Here is a 21,837-nt window from a genome sequence, read left to right as displayed (position 1 = left end):
ATGCATGGACACACCCACCTGGGCTCAATGCATACATGGACACACCCATCTGAGCTCAATGCACACAAGGACAAACCCACCTGGGCTCAATGCATGCATGGACTCACCCACCTGGGCTAAATGCTTACATGGACACACCAATCTGAGCTCAATGCACACAAGGACAAACCCACCTGGGCTCAATTCATGCATGGACACACCCACATAGGCTAAATGCATGCATGGACACACCCATCTGGGCTAAATGCCTGCATGGATAAACTTACTTGGGCTCACGCACAAATAGAAATATCGACCTAGGCTAAATGCAGGCCTTTGTAATCGTAAGTTCAACAAGTGCACATTTTATGAACACCTGTCAGATATTACACAATCTAGTGCTGTATGTGAATCTCCACTTTACCTTCAACATAGTGATATCAAAGAGTTTTTAGACTGAAATTGACACAGTTTACGTTCTTATCGTATCTCTCTGTTATCTGTTTTGATGTAAGACCGATGATGTGACAATCATAAGAGCTATCAAATGGTGTAGATTGAGACACAATGAAATCAAATAGTAATTTATCATGCAGCTCTTTCTTTGAAAATGGAAATGTAATAAAGGTTTAATCACAGTGATAGCTTAGATCCATGGACTAAAACATAACATAATAACACTAGCTGAACCAAGGCAGCACACTTGAGACTTCTCTAGCTTCAACAGTATATTGAACATTTTCTGTAAGTCTCCTAATATAATTGCCATAAACCCATATTTGAAATTAATTATCCATAGTAGTTATATGGTAAATGCAAAATTAAAGCAGAAAATTTATAAATAAAATCAAGAAGCCTACCTATGTCAAGAAACTTGATTTTTTAATTTTTATCAATCAATTATTAAATTATTAATATAAATTAAGCTACGTTCGTACACACACAATCGCAGCACAATACCTCAATCCAAAATAAAGAAGAATAACTGACAATAGTTAAAGGGAAACTATTTTTTGTATTTTTAATAACAATGGCCTGGACCCAACTGACCCCAAAAGCAATCCAATTCAAGTTCATCATGATAAGTAACTAAAATCACGTTTTTTTCTATTATCAATAACTTCGACCTTGACCCCAATGGCATGCAATTCCTGGCTAGATCAGCATGAAATTTCTTAGTTCAATAAGGGGAATAATTCTGTTATATTGAAGATCAGAGTTATGGAAATTGGTCAGTGACCTCCTTAAATGACCCAAAACATATGTCTGAAGTTTCAAGTGAAATGCTGGAGTGGAAACAGTGATATGGAAATGTTGAACATTCACCATGACCAAACCAATTCTCAGACCCGACATCAACAAAAGGATGAGTAGTATAGTTGGACTGTGTACTGGAAAACTGTGTACAGTCGTATAAGAAAAGCTGCTCCCAATCAGGGGGCTTATTTTTACGGCGTAGCTGATTAACTTCACTTTTGACTGTAGGTGACCTTTAGGTTACATTCATAAAAAAGCCCGCGGCTACCCACGAATGAATACACTTCATTTAGTCCATTGGCTGATTTGAGAATACAACCAGAACATTGGAAACATGGCCGCGTCTTTCTTACACGGTTTTACTGCGTGTTCAGCATGAAATTTTTTATCTCTTATGAAAAGGCATGATAGATAGAACAGTTTTTTACTCAACTCTTCCCATCAATACAATTTGTGCGTAGATTCTACACCTTCGTCAGTTCGCGGTTAGTGTGTGTGAATGTCAGAGTTTATATACAGGTCATCGCTGGGTCTTCACAAATACCTTATGTTCTGACCGGAGTTCGCGGCCAGTAAAATAATCGTTTTATAATAAAGACGCTATAGTGTGAACTATGTGAACTGCAATTTTCTTTAGACCAGAAAGATGTTAAATGAAGATATCCAGCGATATAATTATGGTATGTCAATAATAGATTCCTAATGTGTTTTCAACAATACCATGATAAATATTATTTTTAATTAATTTAACAATAATTATTTTACCATATTGACTAATGTATTAAGCATGAGCGCCATGATTCTCGATACTGTTAATACTCGAATCAAATACCAATGCCCGACAAACCACTAAAACAGGATTGTTCGAAGAACGCGGGTATAAATATTTAAAATATGTACGGATACTTTGCGTGTGGCCGGTTGGCTCATATGTTTTAATTTCACTTCCATTATTCTTTTGGTTTTCTGTTTTGTATTTATAGGTTTATGACCAGCAATATGTAATAATGTAAAATAAGCCGCAAAAACTCCATGTAAAATCCCATACTGCGTGTGATGCAGCTAAGAACTGCACAGAAAGACATTCGCTATCCTTGATCTCATTCATTGAACTCTTTACCTTTCATAAACTCCAACCACAATCAATGCCGTACATGTATATCTTTTTGAAAGATATTTCTTGTTAACTCTTCCAGTGCTGGAACCAAATTTTGAAGGCCTTTGCAAACAGTTTGGATCCAGATGAGACACCACAGAACATGGCGTCTCATCAGGATCCAAACTGTTTGCTATTCTGATAGTATTCTTTGAAAAAATCAAAGAAAATGCTATTATAGAAATTCAGCAGACGACATTTTAGCAGACAACAAACTTCCCAGCATGCAGAGGGTTAAACAAATCACATTTTGAGAGCTTTGATACAGAGTCAACTGAAGTACATTATTTTGTGAGAAATATGATGACATTTTTTAGAGAAGTTTTCTAAAAAAAGCTGTAACTTTAACTGTTTCTCTCCCCGGCAAGTATGTGTTTTAACTAAGCATTGTATTTTGAAACTCACGCGAGTAAAGATGCATGCATTGGGGTAATATTACAACATTTGACAAGTTTCTTGGTGACTGTGAGGTATTGGATAACTTAGTTGAAATAAGAGTATCCCGCTTCCACCAGTAGAATACTCACATGTGTCATTTACAGAGGGGGTAATCACGTGATAGTCAAGATGGCGACGTCCATACCGAGACAGTTATTTTTCGCAGTTTTATACCCTTTATTACTTACTTTTATTTTTTAAATGACGCTCACTTTCCAGTCATATCAGTAAAAAGGATATTAGCGTTTATTTTGTATTTAGACTGCTTTATATCTCGACTTTACTACCCGCACATTTTCTTAGTGGAGCCCTAATTAGGTCATCTCACTAAAAAAATTTGCACCGTGTAAAGTCGAGATATACAGCGAAATTTTTCATGGAATAAAAGCGAGTAATTTTCTTCCTAATATAGCTGGAAAGTGAGCGGAATAAAAATAATAAATCAAGTAATAACGGGTATAAAACGTCGAGAAATACCTGCCTCGGCATGGACCTCGCCATCTTGTTTGTCACGGGATTACCCCCTCTGCATATTTAAAACTGACTGATAATTGTTGAAGTGTCATTGCCTTCTGTGTAAGGTCAAAGTGATGAAGGAATGTGACAATTTGACTGTTGAACCAGATATCAGATAAAAGCGAATTTTTCTGGCTTATGAGAAGATTACTAGTCCAGGTGTATGATTGATTACAGAAATAAGCATGATCAGTGCTTTAGAAAGACGCAGGTTATCTGGTCAGTATATGTCATCTATTTGCACAGACTATTTCATATCTCTTAGGTACATTACCCAGAGATGATTACAGCTATTTTGTACAATTAATTACGTTGCTTGTGTGTCTATCTCTTTAATTCAGATAGTAACTGAAGTTATTGCAAAAATGGGCATTTATTGAAATTTTTGTTTATTTGCAAATTAAACAATGTGGAAAGTTAAATCTTTCCGTATCTAAGCAAATTGTATACTCTGCAATTACTACATAGGTTTAAAAATGCCACCAAAAAAGTTGTATGCTTCTACTTATTTTTTTGGCAATGATCCAGAACTTTTTTCAGAATTCCAAGATGAGTTATTTATCATTATGCTACATTTTATCTTATTTGAAAACTTAATTTTCACATGTACAGATTTATGTTACAATGACATTTGGAACATAACTTGTATATATATATATAAAGTGTACACGCAAAAATTGTCCAACCTACGTACACTATTGTTTCAATATATAAACTCTTTTTTTTAAACACATCACTTGAAATAGTCCATAGCCTTATCTTTTACTTGGCTTCCAGTAACCTTTGCTAAGTAGTTCAAAGTTATAAATGTGTCCATAGGACACAGATGCTGCTGCTAAATACCACTGCATACAGAAATGAGTTTTGGGTGGACAGACATGTGAAAACAACATCTATCACACTATCACAACAAATACTGTACTAAGTCAAAATAATCATGAATGCAAATACAATGCAAATGCATGGCATTTTCCCATCAGCGACCTTGACCTTTAAGAAGACTATGTGGCTTCTTTAAAAGTTTGTCATCACAAACTATGCAAGAGGGTCATGATGGTCCTGAAGTACTCGCCTGGTTTTGAGGTAAACTTTGACCTTTAATTGTGGAAACTTGACATGGGGACCTAGTTTTTGGACATACATGACTTGGTCTCAATGATGTGATAATAAATTTCAGACCTAGTTACATCAAGATTGAGATTACTAAAGAGCGATAACTAGGTTTTTCTAAGATTTGATAAGGTGACCTACTTTGTGGTCTAAATATTGTCATTATTTACTCTCTATCTCACTAAGTTTCACCAAAATTGAGTTCTACTTGTGGCCTTAAGATTGATTACAAGGTTTTTCTTCAATTTGACCATGTTACCTTAATTTTTTGATGCATGTGACCCAGATTAAAAACTATACCAAGATAATTTCAAGATAAAAATGCTGAATAAAGTTTCATCTAGATTGGATGAAAAAAATGTGGCCTCTGCTGCGATAATGAGCCAATGGTAGATGATGCACACAACAGAAGCCGGACAGAGGATGATCACATGACCAAGTGATTATGGTGACCTAAAAACAAACAATGGGCTGGACACTACCATCTACTTAAAAACTTGAATAGTCAGTTGTGCATTGACCTTAAATTTACAAACATTATTTTTTGTGTGCATCACATTGACTGGCTATGATCATTTAGGCAAATTTATTTCCAAATCCCTTACGTACCATACAGTTATTGGCTGTTCATGAATATTATACATTTAATTACAAGACATCCATAAAAATCTGACACACAATTGAAAAATGTAAACTGTAGACAAATCTTTTAAGCAAGAAACATGATTTTCAATGCAACACATCATCTTCAAATAACAATCATGTTGCCAATTTACTTTGAAATCTCATCTTGCAAAATGAAGTAATGTGTGGGATATGGACTTGTTGTGTTTATCCAGTCAAGGAATAACAGTCCTACTGGATCTTGAGCCAGCAATGTTGTTTGAAAGTGCCACATAATATGTCCCAAATATGCACGTCATTAGTAAGTCTCCTTTATGTTTTACTGTTTCATGTACTGGGCATATCAATAACTATAGGACTCAGCTGGAAACTAAGAAACTTAACTTATCTGAGCAGGTTTTCTGATGCTTGGGTAATGAAAATGGCTTCTACATACCGTTAGCTTTTTTACCGTCAACCACTCAAACTTTATCTGGGCCAATATATTTTTGGAACAAATACTCTGACAAAATTTAATAAAGATAAGGCAAACAGCTGAAATGACTCCTTGATAGCCATTTAGAATTGTATTGTTTTAAAGTCTGGTATAATTTAGAACAACTGAATAAAATGTGTTTAGATTGAGAGAAATCTGCTATTCCAAATGTTTATTCAGCCATGTAAGTAAACTTTCCCAGATGGGGAAAATTGTGTTCACTGTTACATACACTGAACTCCAATATAACTGGGATGATGGTTCCAAGCCCAGGGGTGGCGTAATCAAATGTCCGAGTTGCCCGAGTCGTACATTTGCTTGTCTGGGCAACTGATTTTTTTTCAATAAAGTTGTCCGTGGACAACAAGTTTTTCAAAAGTCGGGTCCAAGTATACAAAAAAAACACAATTGTATTAAAGCTGTAATTAAGTTTACAAAACCGGATGTTGACATGCGATTACATTGTCAGTGCTATTTGCGGAGCAATCAAGCTAAAAATACGGGCACTCTCCTGAGCAGTGATCTCCCTTATTCTATAAGAGACCAGGAGCATGCCGCATTTTAAACATTCGGCCCAACTGTTAGACAGTGTACAGACTGGTTTCTTTATTTTTACAATCAGACGATAATAAAAAGTATCAAAGTAAGATAATCAAAACACGGTCTACCTTGTTATTTAAGACGACTTTAATAGTAAAAATGGAACATTTAGTTTTTTTAAATCTTCAACAACGGAGCAGAAACCCGAAGCTTTGAGCAGTCCACCTCCCAAAAAAACTAAGAAAGATTATGATAAAAAATATGATCTATTAAACGCACCAGAACTTTTCAAGAATCTTGGCTAACAGATTTTAAATGGTAACCAGTTGATGATAATCAAATTGCTACCAGTAGCGGCGCATAGCCTCAGTCTGATGAGGTCGACATATTGGACTAGTTTAATTTGTTAAGATTACGATGTACTTATGTTCAACACATGTTTTAATAACACTAGCTTTGCAAGATTAAAAGTTTTAAAAAGTCTTTATAGTGTTTATAATATACTGCTATAATGAATGTACCATTGAAATACAACTATAAACAAAACTAGCAAATCATACTCATTTTGGTATATTTAACATTGTTTTACATTAATCAATAAATGCGTTTTTAATTTATATAAACATTAACGGACAAGTGTAGTTCAGCAACGGACAAGTTAAATTTCCTAAATGGTTGTCCGTGGACAAGTATAGTTTTTTGAGATTTCGCCACCCCTGAAGCCATGCGACAGCATTATAAATGGACAGCTTTATAAGTTTTGAACTCATTTATTGAAGGGGGCTATAAAAACAGGCATAATATAGCCTATAATATAGCCTTTATAGGTCCTGATATATATGTAACAAGTAGAACAAATTTCCTTGGAAATTTAATAAGGTTTAACTATGGCCATGAAATGAAACCCACCAGCCTAATGGTGGCCCTTTTTTAATGGACTTGAATATAGCTGTATTTAAATGCCATCTAGCAAAACACCAGTGGAATGCCTCATTATGACAGCTTCTGTATTGCAATAAACATGCACACTGGTAATTATGGTATCTTAATTGACAAATGTGTACCTGACAACTGGTAAAATAGCTGAATATTCATTGGGGCAATGAATTCACAGTAGGGCGGGTGCAAAACTAGTGAAAATATGACCTCTATGAAAGGAAGCGATTCTATAGTAACCCAACTTCTTCAAAGGGGGCGCATTAAAAGTACACAGAATAGTTTACCTTAAAGTGGATAATGTCATCCCCAAGCATCTCCACAACAAACACAGCCTTTTCCAGATCATCTCCAAACGGGCCTTCCTTTTTCTTGACAAGATCAGCCCGGAAACCCAATGCAGTGTTGCTTACACCATTAACTTTGTAACCTATTTCTTGACTAAAGTAACAATCAGGAACCCCTTTCTTGTTTGATTGAGAATAAATGCAGCCTCGTTTGTCACAGAGCTCTGGTGTTGCTTTCACAACGCCCCCTTGTGCCTCGGGAATGCATTCAATGCGTCTTCTGAGCTCATCTTCTGTTGGTGGCACAGTCGTTGAAGGAACAATTGTGCCAGATGTAGAAGTACTTTGGACAGTGTCAGTGGATTGTTTAGTTGTTACGATACCAGATGCAGTTGACGTTGGTTTTGGGGCTGTTGTGGACGCAACGTCGCCCGTTTGTGCCCCAGATGACCCAGACTCGGATGACCCTTTTTTCTCATAGTTCTTTGAGAAGTATATGCTAACACCAATAACTGCAGCTATAAGAGCTAAAACAAGAAAAATCCAGACATAGCGTTCACGGTTAGAACGTCTTGATTTATAGTTTTCCCCAACAATCTCAGACTGATCGAAACTGTGAAATTTCTTGACATTTTCTTGTTCCATTTTTCTCACATAAAATTCTTTCACTCTTCTGCAAGGCTTAAAAGTTCATCATCTGAAAAAATGACAACCTTTCTAAAACATATCAAAAACTGTTTGTTTTTAATAATTATTTAAGCACAGTCTTTGATTTACATCAGAAATTCCTGTAAACCAAATTAACAATCAGCACTATATCTGCCTGCAAACTTGTAAGAGAATACCCAAGACTAGATTGGGATCATCACCTTCACATTTTATCTCTGAATGTCAAATTTGATAACACCTGTATGGCACGCCTGAACCACAAAAATGAGAAAAACTAAGTTTAAGTTACTTAAACTAGGTTTTTCTCTACTTAAATTCAATTTAAGTTACTTAATTCGAATTAACGCTGCTTAAAATGAATTTAAGTAGTTTTTGTGGTTCCCGCGGCGTTAACGCTAATTAAAACACCGAAAATGCATTAACGGTGCTTAATGGTAATTTTCTTACTTAAGTTGAATTAATTCAACTTAACAAGGATTTTCTCTATCAATTGTACTATTTTCAATTAAGTTGCGTTAAAATAGGTTTTTCTACTTAAAATATGTTTTCAGTTACACGAATTCAACTTTAGTAAGGAATTTTACTTAAGTTGTAAAGTCGAATTGTTTTGATTGGTCAGTTAATGATCCGGAAGACCTAAGCCAATCAGAAACGTCGTAACAAACGTAAACAGGAAAGGATATTCTTCTACCGCCATTTACAATTTTGCAATGGATCGGTTACAACGCACGCATTTACCTACAGCTGACAGTGTTCTTGAAAGAGTTTCAATAACACTCAGAGATGTACAGAGAGGCAAACAGAACGGCAACCTTGACGTTTCTGCAGCTCGCACCCAGATCGCCAGTCTTCTTACAAACTTGCAGAGACTTGAGAATGACCACACCGTCCCAGATGATTTACTGAAGAGCACCATCCAGTCAGTAGCGTTAGTCAGAGATAGTCTCCCTGATTTGACTCAACATGCTCAACACAGCAGTCATTCAGTTGATCGTTATGGTGAGTAGAATGCTAAATATAACAAACTTTTTGGCCTGTCATGCATAAAGGGGGTAAGGAGGGAGTCCCATCCCGAAATCCTGTACCTATTATTTTGCTCCTTTGAGTCCTTTCCCGATTTCCTGGATTAAATTTAATTCATTCCCAAATTCCAGATAAAGGTATAAAAAAATGTTAGGCAAATTGTTTTAAATAGATCTAAACCGCAATGCATATCTTACAGTCCCAGCCAAACTCACAGGACCTCAGGACATGACTGGTAAAAAAATTGGAGGTCCAGTAAGGTGACCACAGAATTTATTAACAAACCTGACAACCAATCAAAACGCTTGTTTCATATGCTTATTTTCGGACGCGAGTTTTGACTTAACGATAATTAATAATTCAACTTAAGTAAAAATTTTATTACTTAAGTAATAATTAAATACAATTAACGATGCGAAAGCACTTAAATTAATTTTAAGCAGCGTTAAATGCAATTTAAGTAACTTAACGGTAATTAAAATCAATTTTTGTTGTTCGGGCGCACTTAACGAGTTAAACTAAGTTTTTCTCTGCTTAATTCATTTTTCTCACATAAATAGAAAATAACTCTTCTTAACTACTTAATGCATTTAGTAGCGTTAATTCGAATTAAGTTACTTAAATTGAGTTTAAGTAGTGAAAAACTAAGTTTAAGTTACTTAAACTTAGTTTTTCTCTTTTTTGTGGTTCAGGCGTGCCATACACCTGGTTTAAAGGTGTCTAAACATGGCATTAGATAGCAATATACAACAATATAACAATTTCCTTGGAAAGGAGATAAGCATCTATGTAATGTTTGTTCAAAGTTGTGAATACTCTAAGGCGCACAAAGAAAAATAAGTATGATAATATAAGTAAGGAAATTACTTTCAAAGTTACATATTGCAATCACTGTAATGCTGGTGTGGATACAATTCAATGAAAAATTGTGACTTTTTACAGTTATTTAACCGACAGAACCTACCATAAATATTTTTAAACAATTAAGTTAATCTTACAATATTTAGTACATTGATTTAAATACAAAATAACTATACAATAATTACAGTCTGTTAAACCTTTCCCCCTCACAAGCAAAGTGAAAATGGCTATGTGCAAACAGCATAAAACCAGAGCAGCTTGAGAGTTTAACTCGCAGTCTGTTCAGGTTTCATGCTGTTTGCTGCTCATCAGTATCTTAGGGTTGGAAGTGAAGCCTTTAAAACTTGAATCTAGCTACATGTATTTAGAAAGGTCTTAATTTTTATCTAACTATCTAAGGGACTACAAATGTGTAAAAATACAAATCCAAGTTGTGAAGGGATAATAAGACTATATTGCTATTTGAAATACTGTAATATTATATCATGACCAATAAGCCAAGCTAAACAATGATATGACCCAGACTAAGCATTTTTTTTTCCCATTATGGGAATTGGGCCGGGTCTCTTTCAATTGGGATAATTAGCTGCGTTTTGACAAAAATTGGGAAATAGATGTTGTCACTATTTTTGCTTAATAAAACTTAAAATTGAGAATAGAAGTGTTTTCAGTATTATTTTTACTAAGGTTGAACTTACATGGCTGGATGGGAGATGAACAAAATGCTAAAATCACCCCCCCCCCCCCCAAAAAAAAAAAAAAAATTTTTTTTTTGGAAACCTTCAATTGGGATTGTTTAAGTCCTATTTAGGAAAAATACAAGTCATACTTTTTTCCATTAGGAATGGGACCAAATACCGGACCCGATTTGTTACGAAAAACCCCACTGCTAAGTGAAAATGAAAGGTTTCTTGTATTCAACAATTGAATCTTAGATTTTTGAGGTTCACCTTTGGACCTGGTTTTTGTGTCCCAACATGCTGTTTAAATTCTGTTCACTCATACCAGATATATTAACAAGAGCACCGCCTTGCGGGTGCAGACCGCTCATCTATTTTCTTTTTAAAGGTGAAGGGACTCTCATTTTCAATCACAAAGGAGGGAGGGGTGCAGTGAAGAGGGGTGTATAGTGTGGGGGTGTGGACATTTTTAACATTATTTTCCAAAAATGCGGAAAAAAATGCAAAAAAAAAAAAAAAATGGGGGGGGGGGGGTTCTTGGGTACGATGGTTGGACGGTATTTCAAACATAAAATAATAAAAATAAATATTTGTGTTTTTTAACCGTTTAAAAAAAAAATGGGGGGGTGGGGTGGGGTGGGTATAGTGTGAGGGTGTGGTGGTCATTTGTGAGATGATCTTAAAAAAAAAAAAAAATTAGGGGGGGGGATTCGGGTGGGGGGGGATTCTTGGGTGAGATGGTTGGACGGTATTTCTAACATAAAATAATAAAAATAAATACTTGTGTTTTTTAACCGTTTCAAAAAAAATAAATTGGGGGGGGGGGGGGTAAAGTGTGAGGGTGGTGGTGGTCATTTGTGAGATGATCTTAAAAAAAAAAAAAATAGGAAAATAGGGGGGGGGGGGATTTGGGGGGGGGGGGGGAGGGTAAGTCAGGTAAGAGTAGTTTTGTCAAAGTCTAAATCAAATCTAATCATAAATAAAGAAGTTATGGCAATTTTAGCAAAATTTAATAATTTGACCTTGAGAGTCAAGGTCATTCAAAGGTCAAGGTAACATTCAACTTGCCAGGTACAGTAACCTCATGATAGCATGAAAGTATTTGAAGTTTGAAAGCAATAGCCTTGATACTTTAGAAGTAAAGTGGATCGAAACACAAAACTTAACCATATATTCAAAGTTACTAAGTCAAAAATAGGCCATAATTCCGTAAAAATGACAACCAGAGTTATGCAACTTGTCCTTTTACTGTACCCTTATGATAGTTTGCGAGTGTTCCAAGTATGAAAGCAATATCTGTGATACTTTAGGGGTAAAGTGGACCAAAACACAAAACTAAACCAAATTTTCAACTTCTTAGGAAAAAAAGGGCACATAATTCCGTCAAAATGCCAGTCAGAGTTACATAACTTTGCCTGCACAGTCCCCTTATGATAGTTAATAAGTGTTGCAAGTATGAAAGCAATAGCTTTGATACTGTAGGAATAAAGTGGACCTAAACACAAAACTTAACCAAATTTTCAATTTTCTAAGTATAAAAAGGGCACATAATTCTGTCAAAATGCCAGTCAGAGTTACATTACTTTGCCTGCACAGTCCCCTTATGATAGTTAGTAAGTGTTGCAAGTATGAAAGCAATAGCTTTGATACTTATGGAATAAAATGGACCTAAACACAAAACTTAACCAAAATTTTCAATTTTCTAAGTATAAAAAGGGCACATAATTCTGTCAAAATGCACGCCAGAGTTATCTAACTTTGCCTGCCCAGTCCCCTCATGATAGTAAGTAAGTGTACCAAGTTTGAATGCAATAGCATTGATACTTTCTGAGAAAAGTGGACCTAAACGCAAAACTTAACCAAAATTTTCAATTTTCTAAGTATAAAAAGGGCACATAATTCTGTCAAAATGCATGCCAGAGTTATCTAACTTTGCCTGCCCAGTCCTCTCATGATAGTAAGTAAGTGTACCAAGTTGAATGCAATAGCATTGATACTTTCTGAGAAAAGTGGACCTAAACGCAAAACTTAACCGGACGCCAACGCCGACGCCAAGGTGATGACAATAGCTTATAATTTTTTTTCAAAAAATAGATGAGCTAAAAACTACATCCATGCTCGTCAAAGCAATTTACATCAATCTGTCTTATGTTTATATGACCCATTATTCATATGGATGATTTTAAATCTTTAACCATTTGTTTAATTTAATTTAAAACTACTATGCAAGCTCTAGCAAAATGACAAGAAGGCTTAAAATTGTTTTAACATAGACATGCAGCTTGAACTTAAAGGTTGCAGGAGAAACCACTTGCCACTGTGACAATATTTACTCAACATGTATATACAGTTTTTGAGTTTATAAAGGGATCTTTTCACGGTTTGGTAAATTGACAAAATTGAAAAAAGTTGTTTCAGATTCGCAAATTTTCGTTTTAGTTATGATATTTGTGAGGAAACAGTATAACTGAACATTTATCATAGTCCAATATAGCCATTATATGTATCTTTTGACGATTTGAAAACCTTAAAGTAATAAAGAGTTGCAACGCGGAACGATTGAATAATTTGGAAAGTTCTGTTGTTGTGGTTTAAATTTACGAAACTACGAAGATTGCTTATATAACGTATAAAATACTTAAACTGTGTATGCCCAGCGGAATAGCCAAGAGGGCTAATGCGTTTTTACTTCAGACTAACTCCAAGACTCCGGGGGTCACTGGTTCGAGCCCTGGTACCGGCTACTTTTTTTCCCTTTTTTTAATATTATTCTTGATTTTTTACTGGAGCTTTTAAGATCCAATGTTTACATTTATCAATATAAAGCATTTAATGACAAACTTCAAAATATGCCAAAATCTGTGAAAAGGCCCCTTTAAGACATTAAGATAAACATATATGACATAGAAAAACATACCAAAAAGCAAGGAAATATCTCATGCGGATGTATTCTTCAGAAGCAGACAAAACAATTCCAAAGCATTTGAAGGGGATATGCCGCCACGTCGCAATTGTCAAAAATCCTAATGTGCGCAGTACAAAAAGATACAAGTAAATGATAAAAGACCCCCCTATAGCAGGATTTGCAGAAATGCAGTAGATATCATATTCATACGTACTCTGTCTGGAAACAGAGAAATTTGGGACACACATTACACCCTAAGTATATCTTAAGTCTTAGGCTATGGTCTTTTAAATGTTTGAACAAGCCAAAATTATGAAGTTTATAGGTTAAAGAACAATGTTGGTGTATTAGATTATTAGATTATCATTGATGGCAACTTAAATATAACATTAAATACATTTGACTTGTAAAATAATATATTCAGCGCTATATAAACCTAAATTCACTGTAAAGATTTGTAAACATATTGAAATGCAGAATTTAATGTAAACCTTTTTATTTTAGCTCAATTGCATAGAAAGCCTATTAGGCTTATTTGAAATGCTCTAGAGTCCGTTTCCTTAGACTAGAACCAGTACTTAATTGGTGTATCTGGGGGAGATCTAAAGAATGCTCCCACAGAGGGGATCGAACTCGTGACCTCCAGATCTCTAAGAGGACTCCTCTTCCACTACGTCATGGCAACATATAAAATTTAAAATATAGTATTAAAAGTGGCTATGCAAGGTGATTAATCTCTGATAAAAATTTAAAGCAAATGTAATTAATTATAAAACACACAACTGGTAGATATTATTGCCTTAATGGTTAAGTTTTTCTCAACAATATTACTAACATTGGCAAGCTTGCATTACATGAATCTATAGTTGGTCTAGGATGACAAATTTGAAAGACATTACCTTTGACTTTTGCTATCATAATTTCAACATTCTTTCATTTTGCTACTACTTGTATAAATGGGTCTACTTACCATTTACTGAATACAGTTCTTTATCAAGTTGTAGTACTTGAAATGTTTCTCGTTTCTTAATTTTTAAAATAAAATTGTGAAATCTAGTGGGCATTTTTCACACTTCATAACCGCAGGAGCCACTAGAAATATTTTAGGGGTAAAGGTAATTTTTTAATTATTGGTATGATACCTAGTCAGGGAGTGTAACAATAGTATACCATTGCATAAATGTACAGGCCTAGTATTGCTTACGATCTTAAGATTTCTTCAGTAATTTCGTTTTTTGAAGAATGAGTTTTAAGTAATGAGGAGCGGTTATGATTGTTATACCTTCATGTGCAGTTCACCACAGCATCCCACATCAATAAAGAATCTGTTTGCATATACACACACTATAATTTGTGCATGACATGTTCGCAATAGTTTAAATGTACATCCCAATGTGTATTTAAATGTTTTTAATGAACAACAATGTAAAACTGAATAAAATATGTATATACTACAGTTTTAAACATTCTTAAACAAACCACAACATGAAAAACTTACATAATAGACCATAATTTAAATGAATAAATCTCAAATTAAATAATTTATACAATAGACTATTTTTACTACACCTACCTCATATTAAATTTGAACCACTTCTAGCATCCAGTTTTATGCATAACAGCCCAGGCAATGTCTGTCTTTCAGCAAATTATTATTTGTATTTATTCAGCATAACCATCAGCAGGAGTAAACACATTGCAAAATACCTGGGGTTAAAGGGTTTAATTGGTTAATTTCGACCATATTGGATTCCTCGTTAGTCTAAAAGGATACAAAGGGCCACAATGGCCAACACTGAATTTGATTGGTCAAAAGAGCCCATGTGACCCCACCCTGAGGTTATACACAAGTAATTAAATATAAGGCTTGAACCAATATAATGTTCAACAATTAAGAAATCGTACAATGACATAAAATCTTTTATGTGTGCATAAAATATTATTTATGTATTGTCCTCGGTGGTAATGAAAAGGTCATAGACCGGACGGACTCGTATGACTTGAAGGAAAGAACAAACACAATATTGTTGATTGAAAACGGGCATTTATTATAAAATGCCATAAAAAAGATAAAAATAGAACAGATTCTTTCCAGAAAGGCATAATGGGTGGTAAAAACACGCCACAAAGGGGACCGGAACGGGAACCCCGCCGCCCATGAAGTACGGGAGAGGACCGCAATTCGAAAAGGGGGTAGTTGCCCCTGAATGAATATAAACGTAGCCTTACGATTAAGGTCAGATATGTGAAAATTAAGGACAAATAAGCATTATAAGCTAGGCTTAAATCATCCATCTGCTAATTAATAACAAATTATAAAACCTAGTGAAGTAAATTAATTGAAAACAATAGGATTGGTGTTCAACGATCACTAGAATAAGCATAACTTAATTATATGTGTATGCTCCATAAGAAAAACACTGCCAGAAAAAAGCAGTGTTAATAAGAACTGCTTAACCTTATTGTCAACAAAATTGACTTAGACCTATATGTAAATAATTGGAGCTGCGACCTTAACCAGTCAGACATAAAACAACCAATATTTGTATAAAGTAAAAGCGCTAGTAAAACTGGTGGAAGACTACCTGCAGCCTTTAACTGTCAGGGAAACGTAACTTTTACAGCAAAACAACAAAAGTAAAGTAAGAAGATGCCCACTTAAAGGAGTAAGCAATCATGAAGAAAAAAAAAACATGTATCTGCGGCCTTAAACTGTCATACAACATAGGGGATATATCCAACAAATAATGGCTTTAATAAACAGCCTTGTTAAAAGGTGAAACGTTTGCTTGCAGCCTAAAACTGTCAGGTAAACATAAATTGTACGGCAAAGCAACACACCATAAAATAAGACAACGTACCGGTAAAAGAGTAGGCAATCAATAATATAGTATAATCCCCGATCCGAGCACTAAACCGCCAGACAACATAGGAGATATAAGCAACAGATACTTGCCTTAAACAGCAGCCTTATTAATAAATGAAAAATTACCTGCAGCCTTAAACTGTCAGGTTAACATAAATTGTAAAGCAAAGCAACGAAAATAAATATAAAAAAGATGTAACGGTAAAAAGTAGGCAATAATATAGGAAAACAATGGATCTGTGGCCCTAAACCATCATGCATAGGAGATATATACAACAGATATGGCCCTAATTACAGGCCTTTGTTATAGGTGAAAAATTACCTGTATCGATAAGAAAGTAAACAATAATATGTTATACAATGGAGCTGCGGCCTTAAACCAACAAGATGACCAAACAGATGTATACAACAGATTTTGGAATTAAGACTAAGTACAGGTACCTGTTAAGAGGTGAAAATGAATGTGCAGCTTTAAACTATAAGATTAACCTTAAATGTTCAAGAACCTGACGAAGCAAAATATTAAAATGTAGTGGTTAAGTAGTATGATATCATGAACCCAGTGTAAAACAATGTAGGGGCTGCCCTTAACCATCAGACAACATATGAAAAGTATTTAACACATATTGGCTTGAATAAAGGGTATTGGTAAAATTTTAAATACAATCTGCACCCTTTACCTATCAGGTAAACATAGATTGTACAGCAGAACAACAAAAGTAAAAATATGTACCCATACAGGAGTAAGCAATCATATAGTAAAACAATGGAACTGCATTCTTAAACTATCAGACAATGAGATAAAAAAGACAAACATTGCCTTGATAACAGACCTTGGTAATAGGTAAAAGGTTACCTGCGGGGTTAAACTGTTGGTTAAACATAAACAGTCAAGCAACACAACAAAAGCAAATTAATAATTGTAACACATAAACAGGGAAAGCAATAATGTACTGTGTAGTACATATACACAGGGTATATAATGAAGTTTTCCCTCGAGATATGTAATTATCCTTGCTACTTGAATGCGTATTTCCATATATCTATACCTTTATGTTGATATCTGTCAGATTGAATCGTAGATGTATAAAAATACAAACAATCGCATTCTTAACCGTTATTTGACATTATTTGATGTCAACATACTCATCACACTGACTGGGAAATCATTACTGCACAAATGAACCTTTTTTGTGTGATAAATTAAATCGTCATAGAAATAAAAGAAAACATGTTAATGTTATTTATTTTTAGAAGTGAAACAATATTTATAAAAAAAACTTTTCGACTACAAGATAAAACATTTAACAAACATGTCCATCTTTTGCTCAGTACTCTGTTACAATGTGACATTTAACGTAACACATCATGGAAACTTTTCATTTAACAACGTACTTCTTGTTTTTCCAAGTCACATGTCCATACTATTCACTAAGGAACTCTGATACCTATCATAGTGTTGTATATTTATGGACCACTCATGTTAAAATAAGCGGCAATAGTCATTCAAGTGCGTGACTGGTTAAAAAAGTCGACGGAAGAAAAAGTTACCGTTATAAATCATATAATTCAAAATGAACTTTTAATAAAAGCATGCGAATGCTATCGCGTAACAGTCATACATGTATGTCTACAACATGAACTTGTAGACTATCGTCAAATTAAGTAACGCACAAAGATATATTTGGACATTATTTATAGTCGCCACAAAATACCTATACAGAATTTGTGACCAATTATCTGCGCTAAAAAGCAGTATGAATAACAAGTAACAACAGCTATTTCAAAATCGTGTTACAACACTCTGTTTATAGAGGTCTAAAATAAAGTGAAAACATTAAGCGATAAAATGGAAAACTGTACTTATTTATTCCAAACTTTTAATTAGCAAAATTAATAAGTACCATTTAGTCAGCTTGCAGAAAGTGATAACAAAAAAAGTTCATAACATGAACTGCTTCTATAAAAAAAGTTTCTAGATCATAGGAAAATCTATAAAATCTATCGAAAACATGTTTTTTTTCAACTTTTGCGCAATCACAAAATATTGTATAGTGTAATAATAGTTATGTTTAAAAATGAACATGAAACCAAAAATATTGTGGCCATTTTTCAGTCACATGTCATTTATTGAATTTGTAAGATTGCATACACACTAATATTTACTACTTCTCAGACAAATATTTTGCAATCTTTATCTGTATATCACATTTTAGAGCAAAGTACAAATAGTTTAATCATCCGATGTTCTATAAATGAAAAAAAAAAACAATAGATAAAGTCAGATAATAGTTCAATTATCTTACATTCACTTCACCTATATGAATGATATCATGTCATAAAATCACCTGACATGAAAAAACAGGTTAAATGTTAGAACGTCCATAGGACATTTTGGGTTATCAACATCATTTATTGTCGAAACATTTTAGGCCAGATTGTTGACTTTGAACATTTACTTCAAACTAAGATACTGATAGCTACAATATGGGATTGACTTTGTCAGCTTGGTTACATATGAAAAGTCTGTGACTTTGCATATTCTGATTTAAATGTGGTGGGTATGTCACCAGTAATATTACATGGCCAATAAAGGGCCAGTACATGTTATGATAAGATGTTTCATGATATTTTAACAATACTAACTAACGATTTTCAGCTCTATTTGAGCACTTGATCACTTATCTAGAAAATTAAAAAAAATGTTTGATAACACTTTCAATGACCTAGAACTGATAAAAGATGTGAATAGAAAACCTTTAATTGTTCACAATTGTTCAGATCACAGGCAATAGAGTATATAATGCAGACTGATGCTTGCTGACAAGGAGTTCACTGCTTGTACCGACAGGCTCTTATGTGCCCAAAAACTGAGACTTATCCGACATAGACATTCAAGCGGTCAAGCAATTTCCATACACATGTATAAACAAGCCATTTTTTGGGTTCTTAAATGACCTCTGAAATGCTTCTTTTATACTGAGACAAAATATGACAAAAAGTATTTCTTCCAGAATTCTAAACACCCTGTGTATGGATACGTGTAACGCCACAGAGTATAGTTTTCACTTTTGGTATTATGTTTTGCAAATACTTGCCTTTCGAAAAGCAAAATCTCTGCTTAAATCTGATTACCTGAGTTGTTCAAAGAAGTACCCTTGAAAATGTTTTCCTCCCTCCCTCCCTCTCCCTCTCTCTCTCTCTCTCTCTCTCTCTCTCTCTCTCTCTCTCTCTCTCTCTCTGTATATATATATATATATATATATATATATATATATATATATATCTATATATATATCTATATCTATATCTATATCTTTATATATACGATTGATAATTGGCATTGCGAAAGTGTTATTATTAGAATCAATGCTCACTATTATGTAAGATGCTCTGTTATCTTGTAGCGTTTGTAAACAGTTATATTCTAAACCATATTATAATCTCTACTGTTTGAAAAACTCAAGCATAATATATTTCTATTCTTCATTTGTGAGCAGTAGGTGGGTAGGGTGTAGCTGAAATTATTATTAATATGGACTATGAAGCAACAATAAACAATAAAAACACTTAAGATTATTTAATTTTATGTGTATTCATTGGATACAAAATAAACATATGAAGTACTTCTAGAATGCACGCATATAACAATTATATAACACAAATCGTGTATAACTATCAGCAAATGTCACTTCTCACTTTTCCCTGATCCGTCCTGACCTCTCCCCAATTTCATGTCAAGAGAGAAGTGACTTTGCTCTAAAATTTGACTCTAGGCCGACCCCTGAATACACAATACACATTTTACAAATCAGATGCAATAACATATAGTAAGTCAAAAGCATGGAATACATATCAAGCCTTGATAAGAAAATTAAACATTTTACTTTTATGGAGTATGGTTTCCGACTTCGGCTTTCAACCAGACAGACTTACAACGACTAATAAAGTGCAATCAGTCGTGGACTTGCATGTTTAAAATTGATGCGTGTCTGTCTGATCAAAATTTGATGGCGAATTCATTATTCCGTTACAAATGTCAACAATTTACTTTTTAGTTGTTACTTCACAATACACATGTAAGCACATTGTACTATAAATTATATGTGAACTCATGACAATCGTGTTTTCTAACTTCATGTTGCGTGCGAAAGACTGTCATACAATCCATGGAAATCCTTTGGTATTACAGACTTTAACTGCATCAGATGCAGATATTTCGCTTTTTTAATTGGGAGGTTATTGCTGTATAGGTTTACAACCAGGTCTATGTCTGAAACATGAATCGTGCGAGTTCTAACACAATTGGCTTTTGGGATGTCGATGAAGTCGGAATCACCATGGTTTAACTTGTATTGAATCTTCCCTTCGGGCAAGTATTTCAATATTGACTCTAACAGTCACAATTGGTGATCCAACTCCAGTACCTGGGTGTATTGATGGGTAATAGGCAAGTTCGTCATATCTCTTTAAGAACATGTCGTCCACATACCCTACCTTGTATGGGGTTTTTACGACATGCGGCTGAAATCATGTCTACGTACATTTGCGAAACGTAAATCGCCTGTTTTCTTATTTTGCGTTCAATACTTGAGTGAACACTGTCAAACTCCATTTGCGCGTGACCTCTATCAAGATACTTTTGATATATCAAAACATTTTTTTCTAGTTGCCCAAAGCAACAAGGCGTTGGCTATGGTTGTTTTACAGTTTTGATACGTACAACCGTCGCTATACATGAGTATTTCTTTAACATCTGAAAGATCAATACTATTAAGATAATCAATCACAAATGTCACAAAGATGTTGGCATTAAGTTCGCCCTCCCCTTCATGCCAGTAATAGTTCTGAGCTTCTATGGTAACTATATCAAACAGTGTAAAGTTATGACAGGAGAGTTTCATTTTGTAGTAGAGACTACTAGCCTCTAAACAGGGGCATATCAATAGGCTCTGACTAGATCCATATATATTACTTTAACACTTGGGTCATTCTGCGCTCTTTCCTTATCTGAATGTTTGCTCTGTCTGGCTTCGTCTTTAAATTTTATATGAAGCTGGTAATCTTCGTCGTCTACGTTCCCAGCTATGTTCACAGCATTTATCGCACTGGTCCTATTTTGGTTTCCATAACAATAAGTTCATTTGTTCCAACAATTCGAACAAGCCAGTTTTGTGATAAGGTGATTTTCGTTCTTTTGCCATGAAACTTCTGTACTCACGAAACGCATGATTTTTACTTTCAAATAAAGGTTCAGAGTATTTCTTCTTAGAAGAAGCCCTGCAATAGTGTGACTCAAGTTTTGGAATGTTATTAAGATATTTTCTGGCCGACTCTTCACGCTTCTTGTATTCGTCTTTAGCACCCTGATTATCTTTTTTCTGAGTATTTGGTCTGCCACTTTCTAAATCGTTCAGCCAGTTGTAAACTGTTTTCTCCCTTATACCCAATGTTGTTGTAAACATACTCTTACAAACTGGGATTCTTTCACTTCTTTTTGTCAGATAGTACCTGT

General features: G+C 34.5%; 1 protein-coding gene and 1 long non-coding RNA gene across 7 annotated transcripts in view; one reads left to right on the top strand and one right to left on the bottom strand.

Annotated features, from left to right (window-relative positions):
• Positions 1–15,174, bottom strand: part of LOC127861997 (sucrase-isomaltase, intestinal-like) — a 103,185-nt gene extending 88,011 nt beyond the window's left edge. For 2 of the 5 annotated variants that reach the window (XR_008040389.1, XM_052400841.1), the window contains exon 1: positions 7,319–8,180. Coding sequence is in view for 3 of the 5 variants with exons in the window: in XM_052400841.1 (XP_052256801.1) it covers positions 7,319–7,963 (645 nt within the window). In the remaining 2 variants the exon portion in view is untranslated. Of the gene's footprint in view, positions 1–7,318; positions 8,183–13,468; positions 13,571–15,029 lie in introns of those variants that run through there. The other 3 variants (XM_052400839.1, XM_052400840.1, XR_008040390.1) reach the window with 3 other exon arrangements.
• The window catches only part of LOC127862012 (uncharacterized), a 95,993-nt gene continuing 88,596 nt past the window's right edge, over positions 14,441–21,837 (top strand). For both annotated transcript variants that reach the window (XR_008040397.1, XR_008040398.1), the window contains exon 1: positions 14,441–14,571. This is a non-coding gene — a long non-coding RNA (uncharacterized LOC127862012). The remainder of the gene's footprint in view (positions 14,572–21,837) is intronic.

Source organism: Dreissena polymorpha, chromosome 16 (genome assembly GCF_020536995.1).
Source record: "Dreissena polymorpha isolate Duluth1 chromosome 16, UMN_Dpol_1.0, whole genome shotgun sequence".
Classification (NCBI taxonomy): domain Eukaryota; kingdom Metazoa; phylum Mollusca; class Bivalvia; order Myida; family Dreissenidae; genus Dreissena; species Dreissena polymorpha.
The sequence above is the reverse complement of the archived record's forward strand: the minus strand, read 5'-3'. Positions and strand labels throughout refer to the sequence as shown.